This window comes from Carettochelys insculpta, chromosome 8 (assembly GCF_033958435.1).
Source record: "Carettochelys insculpta isolate YL-2023 chromosome 8, ASM3395843v1, whole genome shotgun sequence".
Classification (NCBI taxonomy): Eukaryota; Metazoa; Chordata; order Testudines; family Carettochelyidae; genus Carettochelys; species Carettochelys insculpta.
In genome coordinates, this window is record NC_134144.1 from 55,347,793 (window position 1) to 55,365,166 (window position 17,374).

General features: G+C 39.5%; 1 protein-coding gene across 1 annotated transcript in view; it reads left to right on the top strand.

Moving 5' to 3' along the window:
- The window catches only part of LRP1B (LDL receptor related protein 1B), a 1,349,009-nt gene that overhangs the window by 1,101,377 nt on the left and 230,258 nt on the right, over positions 1 to 17,374 (top strand). Inside the window, exons 52-54 of the mRNA XM_075000767.1 lie at positions 2,243 to 2,371; positions 6,701 to 6,823; positions 17,165 to 17,305. Of these exons, the coding sequence (XP_074856868.1) occupies positions 2,243 to 2,371; positions 6,701 to 6,823; positions 17,165 to 17,305 (393 nt within the window). The remainder of the gene's footprint in view (positions 1 to 2,242; positions 2,372 to 6,700; positions 6,824 to 17,164; positions 17,306 to 17,374) is intronic.

A 17,374-nucleotide genomic window follows, 5' to 3' on the forward strand; every position in this document is an offset into this window, starting at 1 on the left:
TTGAAAGCCAAAGGAGCCGCGTAGATGGGGTACATTCGAAAAGAAACCCTGCTCTTGAATGAACCCTTCTTTCAAAAAAAATTAGGAAGAAGGGTGCTTTCAAAAGCAGGGTTTCCTTTTTAATGGATCCCGTCTACATGGCTCTTTGGCTTTCAACATCAGCTCTTCCAGAATCGAGCTCCTGCTTGAGTATGAAAATGAGGCATGAAATATTTAAATCTGTGCCTCATTTGCATTTCTGATCAGCTGCATTTGCATGCCCCTTCCAAAGGGCAGGGGCAGTGTACTCACAGCCAATGAAGTTTACCAGTTTCAGAATAAGACATCTGCTTTTTCAAAATAAGTATTTTGAAATAGTGGTTGCATTGTATAGATGTTTACATAGTTATTTCAAAATAGTGACTGTGTTTGTTTAGAATATCCATAGCTCTTCATATCTTATACAATTTGGGAAATCATATAAATCCCTTGTATTCTAGAATGCCATGAAGACTGAGAATGGGTCATATGGGGACACAGCTGCATCTGCTACCATTACAATTACTAGAGACAAAAGTATGTAGTATCTGTTTAACATGCTAGAGTTCCCTCTCTTTCTCTCCAAACTGCTCTACCACCGCCAGCAGCAACAACTTCAGTGGAGGCAGTGTCACGTATTAAACATGTACCTCATGAACATCTGCTGTGGTATATTCGGGGCTTTCCTTACCAATACGCAGTAATGAAGGGCATGTGAAAATTTGGGGTGCCACTGGGTCTTTGTGTCCACACATCCACCTCTTTCTGTCCCTGTTCTGTGGCTCTGCTTCCTCAAGAAAGAATCCAGTTAACTTAAAAATGAAAAAGATTGCTAGGTCTCTTAGTAGACCACTGAATCTGCAAAGGAGACATTCAAGTGGTGGTAAAGGCATTTAACAGGCAAGTGCCAACCACAGGTATATAGTAGCACTTTCTGAATTTACTGTGTAAATCTGCAGGACCTTCATTTAAAATATGCTTTAAAAATCATTAGTGTGTTGCTGAAGATTATAAAATCACATCTCTAAAATATTGTCATTCCCCGCAGCTCTGGGCTGCTGTCAAGTATAGGGGCACCAGTTTAACAGTACTTCATAAAGCACCATAATCATAAGGATGCCCCTGGATACATTGTCAAAATCTAACAGACATCATGGCCTGAGGCTCAATATGCTGTAGAGTGGGAGACAAGGCCCTATTTTACCATAGGAATAGGGAACAAACAGTTTCCAGGTGGAACAAGGCTGTCAGAATTTGGTTTTCCTAGTTCTGTGAAGTATTTGAAGTGTGTCTATCTCTAACAAGACATAACTTAACTTCAGGCATGTTTGAAATGTCATTCTAATCAAAGCGACACAGGTTAATTTTCATCTTGGCTAAAATAAATGAAAATGACTGATAAAATTGTTTGAATTAATTTAGTTATTTGTAATAAACATTTCAAAGGTTGAATAAAATTTGTTTTATCTTAATATATATATAAATCGGTTATACTCAAGAAAAGACATAATAATGTTGAATTACATAAAACCAATCCCTTAAAGTCATTAAGTACCATTAAGTACCAATGGATAAATAGACTTTCTTCTAAAAGAGATTTTTATCTTAAAACAAGCATAAAAAAGTCAACATTGGGCAATGAAAAATCACTGCTAAAAGTCCTGTAAAGTGCTAAAGATAAAGAACTCCCCTGGACAAAGTACATTCATTGAAACCTTTGGGATTCTTCTTGACTCTTTTATTTTTCAGTACTGGGCTTTTGGCACCTGATCCTCCAGTATGTTGAGCTGTCATGGCAGTTTGACAGTGCTTCATAGTGCTGAGGGTTGCTAGCACCTCTCAAATTCAGGCTTCTTTTCCAAAACATCTAAATACACAGTGATTGCGTAAAATATGTCTGTACTTTGTGAAATTGTTATACTGAATACATTACTTGAAGTGCAGTAGGATAACTTGCCTCTTTTGTTTAAGAAAGTGGTGAATAGGGTGAAACACTGTGGGTAGGGTGAAAGTATATAGAAGAGAGAGTAGATAGTCCAACTTTTAATTTAGAGTACACTCCTAATCTGAAATTTTAGAGTACTGTACAGAGTACAATCTGTTATGTTCAGTTTCCTTTTACAGGAAAAAGAAGAAAAACCCTTTTCAATGACTATTATATGTAAATGTCACAAAAATGATTCTATTGGGATAAATCAGCACTAATCTGTGACATTTTTTTCAGGATCGGTAACCTGTGCTGCAGACACATTCAGTTGTCTGGGTTCCCATGCCTGTGTCCCTCAACATTGGCTTTGTGATGGTGAAAGGGATTGTCCAAATGGAAGTGATGAACTCTCAACTGCTGGCTGTGGTATGTGGGGATTGTGCTAAATTTACATAGTTTAAAATGTATTCTGATTTTTCTTTCTGTTTTCTCAGTACTTGCTTGTGTCTTTTACTTCCTGCTGAGGGCATTCTACTCATTACTGGTTGGAGTATTTGGCTGCATGGTGCAATATACAAAATACTGTGAACAGTTAGTGGCTATGGACTGGACAGTCTTAACCTATGCTAAATTCTCAGCTTAATTAAAACAGCATAGCTCTATTGACTTAAGTGAAGATATGTTGTTGACCAGTACTTTTTTTGTGTTGGTACTTGCTGGTACTGAGTACTGGAACCTCGGCAGCCCCAGCCATAGGGTTGGCTGGAGGTGGTGGAAGAGGAGCTGACTGAGTATTGGTTCCTCTTTTAAAAGAAAAATACAAAAAAGGCACTGTTGTTGACACTAGCTGAGAATCTGGTCCACTGTATGACACACTGTATGGCTGTGTCTACACTAGCTCCCTACTTTGAAGGGAGCTTGGTAAGTAGGGTGTTGGAAGATTATTAATGAAATGCTGTGGTGCATATGCAGCACTTCATTAAGCTAATTCTCCCCTGCAGCGACTTTGAAGTGCTGGCTCCTGTGTAGCCGCGGCTAACCTGCCAGTATTTTGAAGTGCTTGGGCAACTTCGAAGTCCCTTTAGTCCCCAAAATGTTGAGGAGTAAAGGACTTCAAAATTGCCCAGGCACTTTGAAGTACCAGCAGGTTAGCCACAGCTACACACGAGCCGGCACTTCGAAGTTCAACACTTTGAAGTTGCCACAGGGGAGAATTAGCTTAATGAAGTGCTGCATATGCACCACAGCACTTCGTTAATAATCTCCCGACACCCAACTTACCATGCTCCCTTTGAAGCAGGGAGCTAGTGTAGACACAACCTATATGTGTCAAACGCAAGCATTCCCTTCTTTGTCACCATATTAGACAATAGGGGAAGCTTTATCATTGATTATTCATCTTACATGCTTTTAGCAAGAAAAAAGCATTTTGCTGAAATCACAGAAAATAGATGTTTTCGTAAAGTAGTAAGAGGCAATTGTTTTTATAATTTAGCCATGTTAATTATCTCATCTCCACTTGTACCTCACAATTTATGGTATCCCCATTTTTTATTCTTGGTACCATTCTTGTTTCTTGGATGTAGATATGTGTTATAGTACAATTAAGCATGTCTGGGGTTAGGTCAGTAATTTCATGAGTTTGTATTTTACCTGCATTTGCTTAGCTGAAGTATTTCATACATTGAAATTGTATAGATAGTTTTCATTGAACTATGTATCCATTATTGCATCTGATCTAAGTTATTCCTTAGAGAGTTAGACTTTGTGTATATCAAAAGGAGAATAGGAGATGCTAACGTGGATTGTAATCAGGCCACAACTTTATTATATAAATGTCTGGGAGTAGCAGGCAGTAAACATACAGTGTGGGCAAATCCATGTTTATTCAAATCATTACCCGCATCTTCTTCCAGCCTCCCTTCATTTCCTTCCAGGTCCCACAGAAAACCCACGGGTTGTACCCTACTATCCAGCACTGTCATAGGAAGGTTAAGTTTGACTATGAAAAGTGGGTGGAATATTGGCTTCCTGACATACTAATCATTATAGTCCCCAGCACCTTCACCTGTTCTGTTCCTTTATCCAGTACCTCCATTTAATTCCTTTACTAGGCCACTTATCCACTCACTAGATTACTTCTCTATGGAGTACGTGCACTGGATAGCCAGCAATTTGCTTGACTGCCTTCCCAACAACACAAGCAAGTTCCTAGATATCTCCCAAAGGCCTCCTACTGAGCAGCTCTGATCAATGAAGGGTTCTTTCAGGAAAAAGAATCACAGTCCCTCTATGGTGGGCTGTACAGGTGACCTGCAGTCTGGATCCTTGAATTGGCAGATCTCATTTAAGGAAGAAAAAAAAAAAGCAAAATAAATAACTTGTATTCCTGAAGCCAAGAATCTCCATTCCACTGACCATATTATATTCAGAGGTTCCAAAGAAACAATCTTGCAAGCAAAGTTCAGTACCCCAGAATAGATGGCAGGTCCAGAAGTGTGAGAGGAGTTTTTTAGCTTCTACAGCTCTTCTGACCAATCCCAGTAGCTCCTAAAGTTTATACTGAGAGAGCTATGATATGCCCTCACTGGTGTCCAGTTCAGTCCCATAGCAATCAATGTAGTGGAATGGTCCACTATTATTGATTCCTTTAGGGGTATCCACAACTGTTTTGCTAGGACCTGAAATTGTCCAACAGGTGAACACACTGACTTGGTTCATCCCACAAACAAAAAATCATCCAAATAATGCACTAGTTGGCATAGTCCTCCTGCCCCCACTGCTGCCTAGTGTCACATTGTACTAAACTTTTCAAATGTTGCACAGGATAGCAAACAGCCCATGAGAATAGTCTAGTCAAAAAAAAGTACCCTGATGTAAAGAAACCCAACAGCTCAAGGTCAAGTGGTTGCACCAGCAGCAATCGAAAAACACATTTGATATCACACTTAACCATTAACAGCCTTGGGCCCCAAACCCTAACCATATGAACTGCTTCAGCAATGGAGAAAAACTGCATGGAACACAGTGCTGGGTCTGTCTCATCAACAAAACCCCTTTGTGGGAGTATAACAGGTGATGAATGAATTGATATGTCCATGAACTCTTACCAGGGATCAAACCTTGGGTAAACGATCAGATTTTTTTATCAGATGGCCTAGCACTCATGCCTTACTTTGATTCCCATGTAGTCTTTTCTTGAACAATGTGTCCTGTCTGACTTACTATTTTTTTTACATCAAAAAGGCGTGTTCCTCACAAAAAGGATCTAAAAGCCCCCTGTCAACCCTCATCTACCTTGTTGCTGCCAATGCCCATTACAATGAGAAGTCCGGTGGTACCTTATAGACTGTTAGATTTACTGGAGCATAAATTTTTGTGGGCAACGACCCACTTCATCAGATCCATGTCTTTACCCACCAAAGAAAATGCTTCAATAAATCTGTTAGTCTCTAAGGTGCCCAGGACATCTCGATGTTTTTGGGGATACAGACTGTCAGAGCTACCCCTCTGATACATGCCCTTTACACTACCTTGAGCTTGTCTTTCTTCCCAGCTTGAGTTTTGTGTTCTAGACCCTGTTTTGACAGAGCCAAATCTTCAGTGTTCCCCCCACTCTTATTGTTCCCTAGCTCTCTGGAAAGAATTGAATGAATGAGTCCCAAAACACGCCTCACAAGTGTGCCTGGATTTATAGGTGTTGCAAAACAAACAGCATCATTTAATTTCCAGCAAATATTTTTACGTGACTCAGGCCCCTTCCAAGCTAGCTGCTATATGAACAAACCACTGTCTGTGTTAACTCCTGCCCCCCTTGGTGTCATCCACTCCAACCACAGTGTGTAATAAGGTATATACGATTGGCCACCAGTTTGTGTTGCTGCCCTTAATTGAAATTGCTCATGGTAATTAAACCAGGACACATCCCAAAATACATTGTGTGCCTGTTGGATTATGTCCATATACTTCAACAAGGCACAGGTACTCTCTGGGTGGGGCTGCACAATAACACCTGCATAAAGGAGGAAGACAGCCTGCCAATTTTCACATGTTCTTGCCACCCTAGGCCATTTGAACAACTCCCTGTTTTGCTTTCTCTGTGCCTGTTTACTGTCTGTACAATCTAGTAGATTTCTCCAGGCACAGCTGACACAGCCAAACCAAAACAAAATGCTTAAAACAGAGCTACTTACAGCCCAAGTCTGGGGGGCCTCCATTATAAGGCATACCAAACCAATCACAAAGAGCACTGGCCAGCAAGAAGTCACGCAAGAAACTCCCTTAGACACTCCAGATTCCCTTGTGCCACAACTAGTATACCTTCTTACACAGATGAGAGGATATGTAAACCAATCTCACCATATTGAACAGGTTCTTCCAGTCCCAAAGGACCAGTCACATTCCAAGGTCAATGTATTCCTTAGATCCTACTGAAGAGAATATGCTTACACTATATCTATCCTTTAGAATCTAAAATCTAAATATTTATTAATGAAAGAAAGAAAGAAATTAGGGTGAGAATAAAATGGTTAAAGCAATCAAATTACATCCGCTTAAAGCAAAGTTCTTGATGCAGGGTATAGCAGCTGGTCAGTTTCCCTGCCACTCAAAGTCACTTTAACCTGAGTTGAGTGCATGTATCTTGAGGCTCTACTGTAATTCACTTGTTTGTTTTTTTTTTCTAAAACATAAAGTATCTTCAGGTCCTATTGGGTTGCATGATCCTTATTTTTCTCATGTGCATATTTTCCTTAGCGCCTAATAACAGTTGTGATGAGAATGCTTTCACGTGCCGTAATAAAGTCTGCATTCCCAAACAGTTTGTATGTGATCATGATGACGACTGTGGTGATGGATCAGATGAGTCACTGGAATGTGGTAAGTATAATTTAAAAATAGCAATGAGAAAAATTTCAATCTGAATAATACTACAGATATCTTTTTAAAAATAACCTATAGAGAATGAAGACAAGAATTTTTAGAAGATTTAATATTCTAATTTACAGTTGAATGAGAATTTATTTTATCATTTGTTTATAATTACTGCTGAATGAGAGAGATCACTTTCTAAGTTTATTTTAACATTTGTTTGTAATAGAATGCTGCTTTTGCTGAGCATGATTTTGTACATACTACTTTGGGACTAAATCTATATTACTTTTTAGCTGAGATATTTTCCAAATAAGAGTTAATTGGGTTAATATAAAAATACCTCATCAATAATTTATATATGTTCATAGTGTTAGATAATACAATACAGACTGTGCCATAGTAAGGAGTAAAAACTTCTTTGTTGTTGTTCTATATTATATACATGTTGTAACTGATTGCCTCGTATAAAGAAGATTTTGTTAGAGGAGAGGTATTGGTTCACAGCTAGTGATCTTGCTAAGTTTTTTCCATCCATGGGCAGAATGTATTTTGTTATGTGCACCAAAGCATGTGCTGATGTGCACCACCAATTAAATACATGCTGCTCACTGTTAGTGGCTGTGCATGCTCTGTTAATCAACTGGGCAGCAAATGAGTTTCTCCTGGGCATCTGCCCAAGTGCTCAGCTTACCAGGAACACTGCTCACAGCCCCTGTTCAAAAATATGCCAATATTTATGTGCAATAGTTTTAGGCTTAATTTTTAGTCTGTTACATACACACATGAATCCAACCACATATGTATGCAGAACTCAGGTATTTGTGAATGCGTAGCCAATGTGCATGCAAAATGCAAGTAGATATGTGTGCACATAATGTCCAGGCACAATCCATTCATAATCTGGACTAGGATATTGCCAAAATCTAAATTACCAAATGTGTGCATGTTTTCTTGCTTTATGAAAGTATGGATGTGCCTGTGTGCATGAACACATACAAATACAGGTGATCTACCTATGGCTTCTAAAACATAAATATGAGAAAACATGAGGTTTCTATCTGTATTTGACATTGCTGAAGTTCCTATCTTCCAAGATTGAAGCACATGTGATCTTTTTTTTATTTTAACAAGGCCTTACATATGTTTTTCATAATTTCCTTGTATTCTGGTTTAAGCATTGTGGAAAAGTAATGTGACAATAGTGCTCCAGATAAACACTTATTTTTCTTTGTTCCTCCAGTCCTGTCCAGTCACTTAGAAGTACTTTCTTCTTGCCATTAGATGGAAAGAACATTTTAACTTCTGATATCTCTCTGGACCTAGGCTCAATTGCTTCTTGATGCCTGTTGATCATTAACATTTATTTAGTCTATTGCTTATCATAGAATCATAAAGTTGGAAGAGGCCTCAGGAGATCCTCAAGTCAAATCCATTGCTGAAAGCAGGACCAATCCCATCTAAATCTTCCCAGCCAAGGCTTTGTCAAGACAGGACTTTAAAGACCTCTAGGGAAGGAGATTCTATCACTTCCCTAGTTAACCCATTCCAGAGCTTCACCAATTTCCAAGGCTGTGTCTACACTGTACCCTTAATTCAAAATAAGATACACAATTGGCACTAAGCAACGAGCGAAGCACATATTACGTATATTATTTTTAGTTAATTTTGAAATAGGCTATCTCAGGATTTGGAGTTCTCTACACAGTCCCAAATTTTGAAATACAGTGCTATTTTGAGGCATCCCTTAACCTCTTTCACAATGATGGGTAAAGGATGCTGAAATAGTTCACCCACTATTTTGAAAAATATTTTAAAATACAGGGCACGTTTCCTGGAAGTGGAGTTACTCTTTCCGGATACCTCAGTATCCTAAAATAACTCTGAAATGTAAACATAGCCCTTGTGAAATAGTTTTTCCTGATATCCAGTCTAGATGTCCCCCACTACAAATTGACATCATTGCTCCTCATTCTGTCATCTGTCACCACTGAGAACAGACTCTTTCCATCCTCTTTGGAATCCCTGTTCAGGTAGTTGAAGTCTACTATCAAACCCTCCTCGCTCTTTTCTTCTGTAAACTAAATAAACCCAAATCCCTTAGCCTCTCCTCACAAGTCATGTGCTCCAGTCTCCTACTCATTTTTGTTACCCTCCACTGGACTGTCTCCCATGCATCCACATCTTTTCTGTAATGGGGGTCCCAGAATTGGACACAATACTACAGATGCAGCTTCACCATTGCTGAATAAAAGGGAATAATCACTTCTTTAAATCTTCTGGCAATGCTTCTACTAATGGCTTCAAGAGAACACTATTGGCTCATCCTGTTTCTTATCCACTGTAATACCCAGGTCCTTTTCTGCAGAGCTGCTGCTTAGCTAGTTGGTTCCCAGCCTGTAGCAGTGCTTGGGATTCCCCCGTCCGAAGTGCGGGACTCTGTACTTATCATGGTTGAACCTCATCAGATTTCTTTTGACCCATTCCTGAAATTTGTCTAGGTCTGGCTGGACCCTATCCCTACACTCTAGCATATCAACCTCTCCCCCTAGTTTAGTGTCATCCACAGATTTGCTGAGGCTGGAATCCATGCCCCCATCCAGGTTATTAATAATAAAGATGTTGAACAAAACCAACCCCTGGGTTACTCTCTTTTATACTGATCACAAACCAGACATAGAGCCATTGAGCCTGATGAGCCTGACTGAGCTGTTGAGCCTGATGATCTAGCCAACTTTCTATCCACCTTACAGTAGATAGCATAAGATATGTGCATGGTGCTTTGTAATACAGAACTATCTGGGCTCTTTGCCCCAAAGGACTTAATGGTAAGATGAGAACAATAGAAGATGACAATAAAGAGGATACCCTTGACAGTGAGAATACCAATCTAATCTTATAAGGTCTTCAAACTTTAAAACTATTACTATCATTTATCAAGTGCCAACATTTTTATAATAGAAACAAGTAAAAATATAGGGGCAGATTCTTTCCCTCAGTTCCAGCCAATGAGTTTTAGAGGGAACCAGAATATGGCTGTGACTAACATTTCAGGAATTCCACTGGTAGAATGAGGACTCTGTAAGGCTGCATCTACGCTAGCAAGTACGTTTAAAATTTAGGTCAGAAGATGGACGTCTTTTGAAATAACACTCAGAGTGTCTACACACAGCCCGCAATCTTGAAAGTAACACTTAAAGAATGGAAGAGTTCTGTTGAAGTTGGTCCTCCATTCTTGGAGTGGGAAGAGCAGCCCACTTTGAAAGAGTGTTTTGAAAGAGAGCAAGTGTAGATGCTCTGCAGACGGCTATTTTGGAAGAGGGAGTCTGCCAGGACAACAATCAGCTGGCAGGTGGTAGCACCATGCTCAGCATGAGGAGAGCTCTATGGCTTCAGCCTCTGGGCATGTTTAAAGACGTAGACTCTCACAAGCCTCAGGCTGGAAGCTGAGAGCATGCAGGCAGCATGGAGCCCACACTGCTCTGTAGCTCACCAACCCCTGCGATGCCCAGTCAGTCCCTCACACTTCCTGGCCCCATGGCCAGCCACCTGGACCCCCACCCACCCCAGGGGCCCTCAAAGGACAGTGGGGTGTCCTCCCAGGAGCCAAGCCAGGCCTTGAAGCACCAGGCCGCCTCCTGGACTGAGGCCAAACTCCAGGACCTCCTTTCCCTGTGGAAAGATGTGGCGGTCCTCCGAAAAACAGGAGTCCAGTTCCGTAATGCTGTGGCCTTTGAGCAGCTGGTGAAGGGGATAATCAGCTGGGGCCATCTCACTCGCACCCTGGACCAGGTCCGGTCAAAAGTGAAAGAACTCCAGCAGGGATATTGCAGGGCCCAGGATGCTGCCAGGTGGTCAGAAGCAGCTCCCACAAGCTGCTTCTACTATAAGGAGCTCCACTACCTCCTGGGGCTGAAGGAGGACACAGCCATGGCTGACACTGATTCGGAGATGGTGACCGAGGACGAGGAGCACCGGGGCCAGCACCAGACGCCCACGAACAGCACGGCAACCCAACCCCACCAGTGATGATGAGGTCTCAAGTGAGGGGGGCCTCGTCATCAACATTCTGTCTGGGCCATCCAGCCAGGCCCCATCCACTCATGCCTTGCCTGAAGTTTCACACTTCGAAGTTGCTGCAGAAGAAAATTAGCCTAATGAAGTGCTGCATATGCATCACAGCACTTCATTAGTAATCTCCCATAACCCTGATTACCATGTTCCCTTTGAAGAAGAGGGCAAGTGTAGAAGTAGCCTAACAGTAGGAAAGGGGCAATGCCTTGTTTGATGTAGGACAGGATTTATATTGAACAAGGGCTAATATGAGCTTTCAGAATAATCTTGGGGGGGAGGGATAGCTCAGTCGTTTGAGCATCGGCTTTCTAAATCCAGGGTTGTGAGCTCAGTCCTTGAGGGGGCTTTTTGGAGTAAATATAGTTAAAAAAAATCTGTCAGCAATAGTGATAGGTCCTGCTGTGAGGGCAGGGGACTGTACTTGATGGTCTCTGAAGTTCCCTTCCAGCTCTCTGAGATAAGTATATCTCCATATATACATACACACACATACACAAACATTTCTAAGTAAGTGGAATTTCCTATACATATGGAGTATGTCTACACTAGCCACTGCCTTTTGAAAGGGGGATGCTAATGAGATACTTCAGCAGATGCTAAAGAGGCAGTGCCATGAATATGCAGCGCCTCACTAACATAATGTGGGCCGCGCCAATTCGAAAGTGCTGCTTTCAAATTGTACACTGCCTGTGTAGGTGGGGGCCTTTCGAAAGGAACCCCCAGACTTCAAAAACCCCTTATTCCTAAAACTAAATAGTAATAATGGGCTTTTGAAAACTGGGGGTTGTTTCAAAAGGCCCCTGTCTACACGGGGGGCACGCGATTCAAAAGCGGGGCTTTTGAATTGCCACAGCCAGCATTATGCTAATGAGTCACTGCATGTTCATGACAACAGCTCATTAGCATCTGCCAAGTGTCTAATTAGCATCACCCTTTCAAAATGCAGGGGCTAGTGTAGACATATCCATGAAATCATCTAGAATTTTCCATTTTAGACTTTAAAATTGTCTTTTTTTTTAAAATAGAATGGGGCCCAGGTAGTTCAGTCTACAATTACCTCTTCCACAGACTTATGGTGTTATTTTTTCCTCATATCTTAATCTTATTGGAGAGATTTGTGGGAGGTATTTCTCTCTTTTAGTCCATATATTCTGTGCTGCCTTTTCACTTTAAAACTTTATGGGGTTTGTTTTTTTGGTAGTATGTTGTGGTAATGTGATGTAAGTGAGAGCTGATGTACCTGACAGAATAAATGACAGATTTATGACAGCAATTCTGGAAGTGATTCCCTGGAAACAATTTAAACTAGGCTTGTTCAACACTTCCTTTTGGAAAATGAAATATCAGGACTTCCAATACAAGTTGGAACCATTCTACTGTGGTGGATTATCACCATGTGTCTCACAAAAGGATTTCTTCTGGATCATACAGTTTGGCAGTTAGCAATAACAGATGCCAGAATCTCTGTTTAAGATCTATCTTGGAAAATACTGTGGTGTTGGACCCCTGGTGATTTATAGACTAAGTTGTTCTGGAACTAAAGTAGTAGAATTGATTCTTTTGTGCTTTCAATCCAAGCTCTTGATGATTACATTTGAGTAAACCAATTGGAAGGGACACGAAGAACAAAGAGGTCCAGAGAAACTAGTATCCTGCTTTAGTAGGAAGAGTTAAAACCCAGTCAGCATCTCTGTGGTTCTCAATTCTAGAGTATGCTGCAATTTAGCACGGTGATTAGAACACTGTTCTTTCTATATTTAGTAAGTATTTATAGCTTTAAAATACCATCATTATAGGGTTCTTACTTTCAAGGATCTCATGGGAATCTCATCCCTCTCAAGGTTTTTAGTGCTCTGAGCCAACTATAAGGCATCCCATGTATTCCATCAGTTGAAGAGGCTCCAACTATATGCACTCCCAGATCCTAGAAAATTCTAGATCCTGTCTGATCTCAATCAGAGAGTAGTTCTCAGGAGCCACTGGCGAATCTAAATGTTCTTTAGACAGATGATAGATACACTCTATCAATTGTTCTGGTTTCCAACTAGTTGATAATAAAGATTTTGTTGTCTGTTATTGCATTATTCAGCTATTTGGCTTATCTGTTCCTGAAATGTCAGTCTCTTCCAGCATTTCCCTTCTGTTCTTATTTCTGAAAGAGCATCTTGCTTGGAGGTTATTATTTCAGTCCAGGACAACTTTAAAAGCTTTCTGTGTACTTGATGTCAGATTGACAGTTCAAACATTTTTATGATTTTTTCTATTCTATTTGTCATCCAGATTGAACCAGTACTCATATATTTCATGAATCTTTGAAACCTTGAACATGTTTCGTGGCACTTCAAGTCTGTATTGATGGGAGACTGGAGAATTCATTCCTCGCAGCACTTTAAAACTCCTTATTGTTGCCATTTTGAGGTTCAAAGAGCTGATAATACTCTAAGTTTATTTTACTTTTGGATACTCTGAGGAGCTGTATAAGCTGGAAAAAAGTATATTCAAGGTTAGCAGTGGACACGTCTTAAAGCTGTGCCAACAGATATTTTGAAATATCAGTGGTCACTTTACCAACTCATAGTACTGTCTGTGTCCTGTAAAACCAGCATAGATGAAAATCTAGGTGCCTATACACTATCCAGTGCTACACACTAGCACACATCAAATTGCTGTGCTGGGAACAATAAAACTGTACTTAGGAGCTCATATTGTATTGTAAGGTTCGGTACCAACAGGCACAGCCTGATAATACCTGATAGGACTCTAACAACTAATACTCATATGGGATGCATCAGCAGGAATGTTCTAAATAAGGTCCAAGACATAATTCTTCCACTCTATGCTGCACTGATTAGGTCTCGGCTGGATAATTACGTCCAGTTCAGGGCATCACACCTTGGGGGAAGGCAAAAATGATTAAAGGTTTAGTCTGGAGAAAAAATAACTGATGGGGGACAGGATAACAGCCTACAAGTATGTAAAGAGTTTTGTATAGAGGAGGATGATAAATTGTTCCCCTAACCACTGCCGACAGAACAGGAATGGGCTTAAATTGCAGCAACAGAGATTTAAGTTAGACATCGGGAAAAACGTCCTAACTGTCAGAGTAGTTAAACATTGGAACAAATGAACTAGGGAAGTTGTGGAATCTCCAGGATTTGGAGGTTTTTAAGAACAGGTTAGACAAATACCTGTCAAGGATGATCTAGATCAGGCGTGTCCGGCCTGCGGACCGCATGCAGCCCTGGACAGCTAGTAATGCGACCCCACAAGATCGTAAACTTTTAATATTATTATGTGATTTATATACATTAACTATATTATATATTTTATATGCGGCCCAAGACAGTTCCTCTTCACTCAATGCGGCCCAGGCAAGCCAAAAGGTTGGACACCCATGATCTAGATAATACTTAGTCCTTCTTCCCTGAAAGGGACTGGACTAGGTGACTTATCAAAGTCCATTGCAGGCCTACATTTCTATGGTTTCTTTGATTCATTAGTTCTTTCATTGTAAAAGTCTCCACTAGACAGGGCAGACAGTTTAGCTAGAGCACATCAGTCTCTGAATGCCAGACCAACTCAGGTATCCAGCAACAGAGAACTTCTTGGTCTAGAAACCAATTTATCATAAGCCCATCTCACATTGTTACTTTTACCTTGCCTCTTGGCATTAAACATTGAAGCTGAAACTTATTCAGAAAAGGTAATGTTTCAGTCAATGCACTTGGTCATCCTCTTCACTTCACCCAATTTAGAATCTGGAGAAAAAAAAGACACCTTTATTTTGGTGTACCTCCAAGTCATGTTAGTTTGCTTTTTGATCATGTCCAAGTTTTTGTTTAGATAAGAGTCTAACATTTCACTGAAGCTACAGTTTGAACAGTTTGCTACAGTTATAGCAGATTAGGTCAGATTCATATGTGGTGGAAGTCATCACGGCAATTATCCAAACAAGACCAGTGTTCAAATGAGCCAGTCTTTTTATGCATCTGAATTTGGGTCTGCATTCTTTTAATATTTTTACTGTTCTGTTACTCTTTAATTGTTTCAATATGGATTTTGTTGCACTTTATAATCCTATATTACTCCTTCAAGGCTTATTTTTAGTGATAATTTGTACATAAGAATTTTGGACTCTTTAAGGGAATCATATGGCATGTCCCCAGGAAAGTATTGAGAGAAATGCATTGTTCTCCATGAGATCCTACAGAAAAGAAGTGCACAAGAGTTAACCATTTCTATTTAACTAGAGTAACTCATTGGGGAAGCTTATGTAGAAATATGAAATATCTGATTTCAGCTTCACATTTCTTTAAAGTCCATTCAGCAACATAATAACAGCATCATGAAAGAGCAGAGGCACCTATGTGTCAGATCTAGATTGATAAGATTTTGAATGCATGTCTTTGCCAGGTATTACATATAGGAAGTGGAAGCTTTGGCTGAGACAACCACTCTGTCAAAGGTATCTCACACAAAGGTATATAATGCACTTATTTAGAAATGTTTGTGTGTGTATGTATGGAGATACACTTATCTCATACAGCAACGAAGGGTCCTGTGGCACCTTATAGGCTAACAGAAAAGTTTTGAGCATGAGCTTTTGTGAGCAAAGACTCTCTTCATCAGAGTCTTTGCTCACGAAAGCTCATGCTCAAAACTTTTCTTTTAGTCTATAAGGTGCCACAGGACCCTTCGTTGCTGTTACAAATCCAGACTAATACGGCTACCCCTCTGATACTTATCTCATAGAACTGCAAGGGACCTTTAGAGGTCATCAAGTACACTCTCCTGCCGTCACAGCAGGACCTATCACCATTGCTAACAGATTTTTTTTTAAATGTATTTACTTAGGCCGAGGCCAACATGTAATTAATACATGAAATGAGGACTTTTTTAAGAAGCTAGAGTTAAGCTCAGTCCATATAGAAAAAGTTATAGCTTTATGAAGGTTTCCTGTTATTTTGGTTTCTGTAATGGTTTTTACAAGTTATATACAAGATAATTTACTACGGGAACCATGAACTATAATTAACTCCATTCAAAGTCTCAATGAGGATACTGAGAGAACAGAGCTCTTGGATACAGAAGAAAGTCTTATCTCAGAAGGTCAAGGTCTGTGACTCCATCTTCTGGTAGGAAAGACCATTTCCGCAATTGTTTAGAGTAACTAAAAGAAAATTAGCTGGTATTCTATTTCTCCTTCTCGTAATGTAGCTCTGCTAATGGTCATATAAGATTTTTTCAGATGAAAGAAATCTTCGTCAACACCCATCATCTTACAATTGCTATTTAGAAAGAGCAAGACATGTTTTTAGAACCTTAAAAATTCAATTTTTTTCTGGAAAAAATTTGTTAGAGTGTGAACATTAAACAAGACGTGAAAAGCAAGTGCAGGGCAGTTCTTACTTTATTTTTACTCTGATACAAAGCATAATATTTTCATGATCTCCTAGGATAAAAGTTTGGGTGGAGGTTTTCTCCAATTAAACAATCTTTGTACAAAAAATGGCACAATTCTACTTCTTGGGAAAAGAACATGAATTACATTTTTATTTAGTTTCTTACAACAAAATGGTGATTTTTTTTCCCACCTGTACCCTCCCCAAATAACCTGACCATTATTTTGTAAAATTACAAGGGAAGAAAAAGTTTATTTAACATTTTAGTCTGTCATTTATAGATTTTTCTTGTTAAACTCTCCCAGACATGCTTCTAATCTGCAAAATCTATATGATTTTCTTTTTGTTTTTCTCTGTCAGAAAACTATTTGAGCATCTTAGAAAATAATCTTACACTGCTTTCAAAACTGCATTGTAGATTTTGTCTTTTTCAGAAAGACATCCAGACCAATTGATTAACAGACTAGATGTGGTAGTAATTGTGGGTTTTCCAGGTCTTTTAAGGGGAAAGATGTGATAAATATTACCTCCTAAACACTATTTGGTGGTATATCATCTTTTGAAATTTTATTTTTCACAGTTACTAGATAATGTCAAAAAGGCTAAAGAAAAACTTGAGTATGTTAGAAATAAGGAAAAAAGACATTTTTAAAAACCTCTCAATAGGTTTCAGGAGCATGCTGATTGTTATAACATACAAATGTATGCATATTTTCAGTCTTTTGTGATACAAATAAGAATGCATATTTACCTTTCTGTATATCTAGATAATGACAAATGGGATACATGTGTTTACTTGAATAGGCAGTGTTATGGGATTATGTTAAAATATGCAAAGTATGAAGCAGTAAAGCTTTGATTACTCTTTTTCTAGGGTATCGTCACTGTAACCCTGGAGAATTCAGTTGTGCTGATGGAAGGTGTCTCCCAAATTCTCAGTGGCAATGTGATGGGGACTTTGACTGCCCAGATCATTCTGATGAAGCTCCAATAAACATACAATGCAAAAGTTCAGGTTCATATTTATTTTTATAATCACATATATTTTTTCCAACAATCTTAATTTAGATTTGTAGGTAGGAAA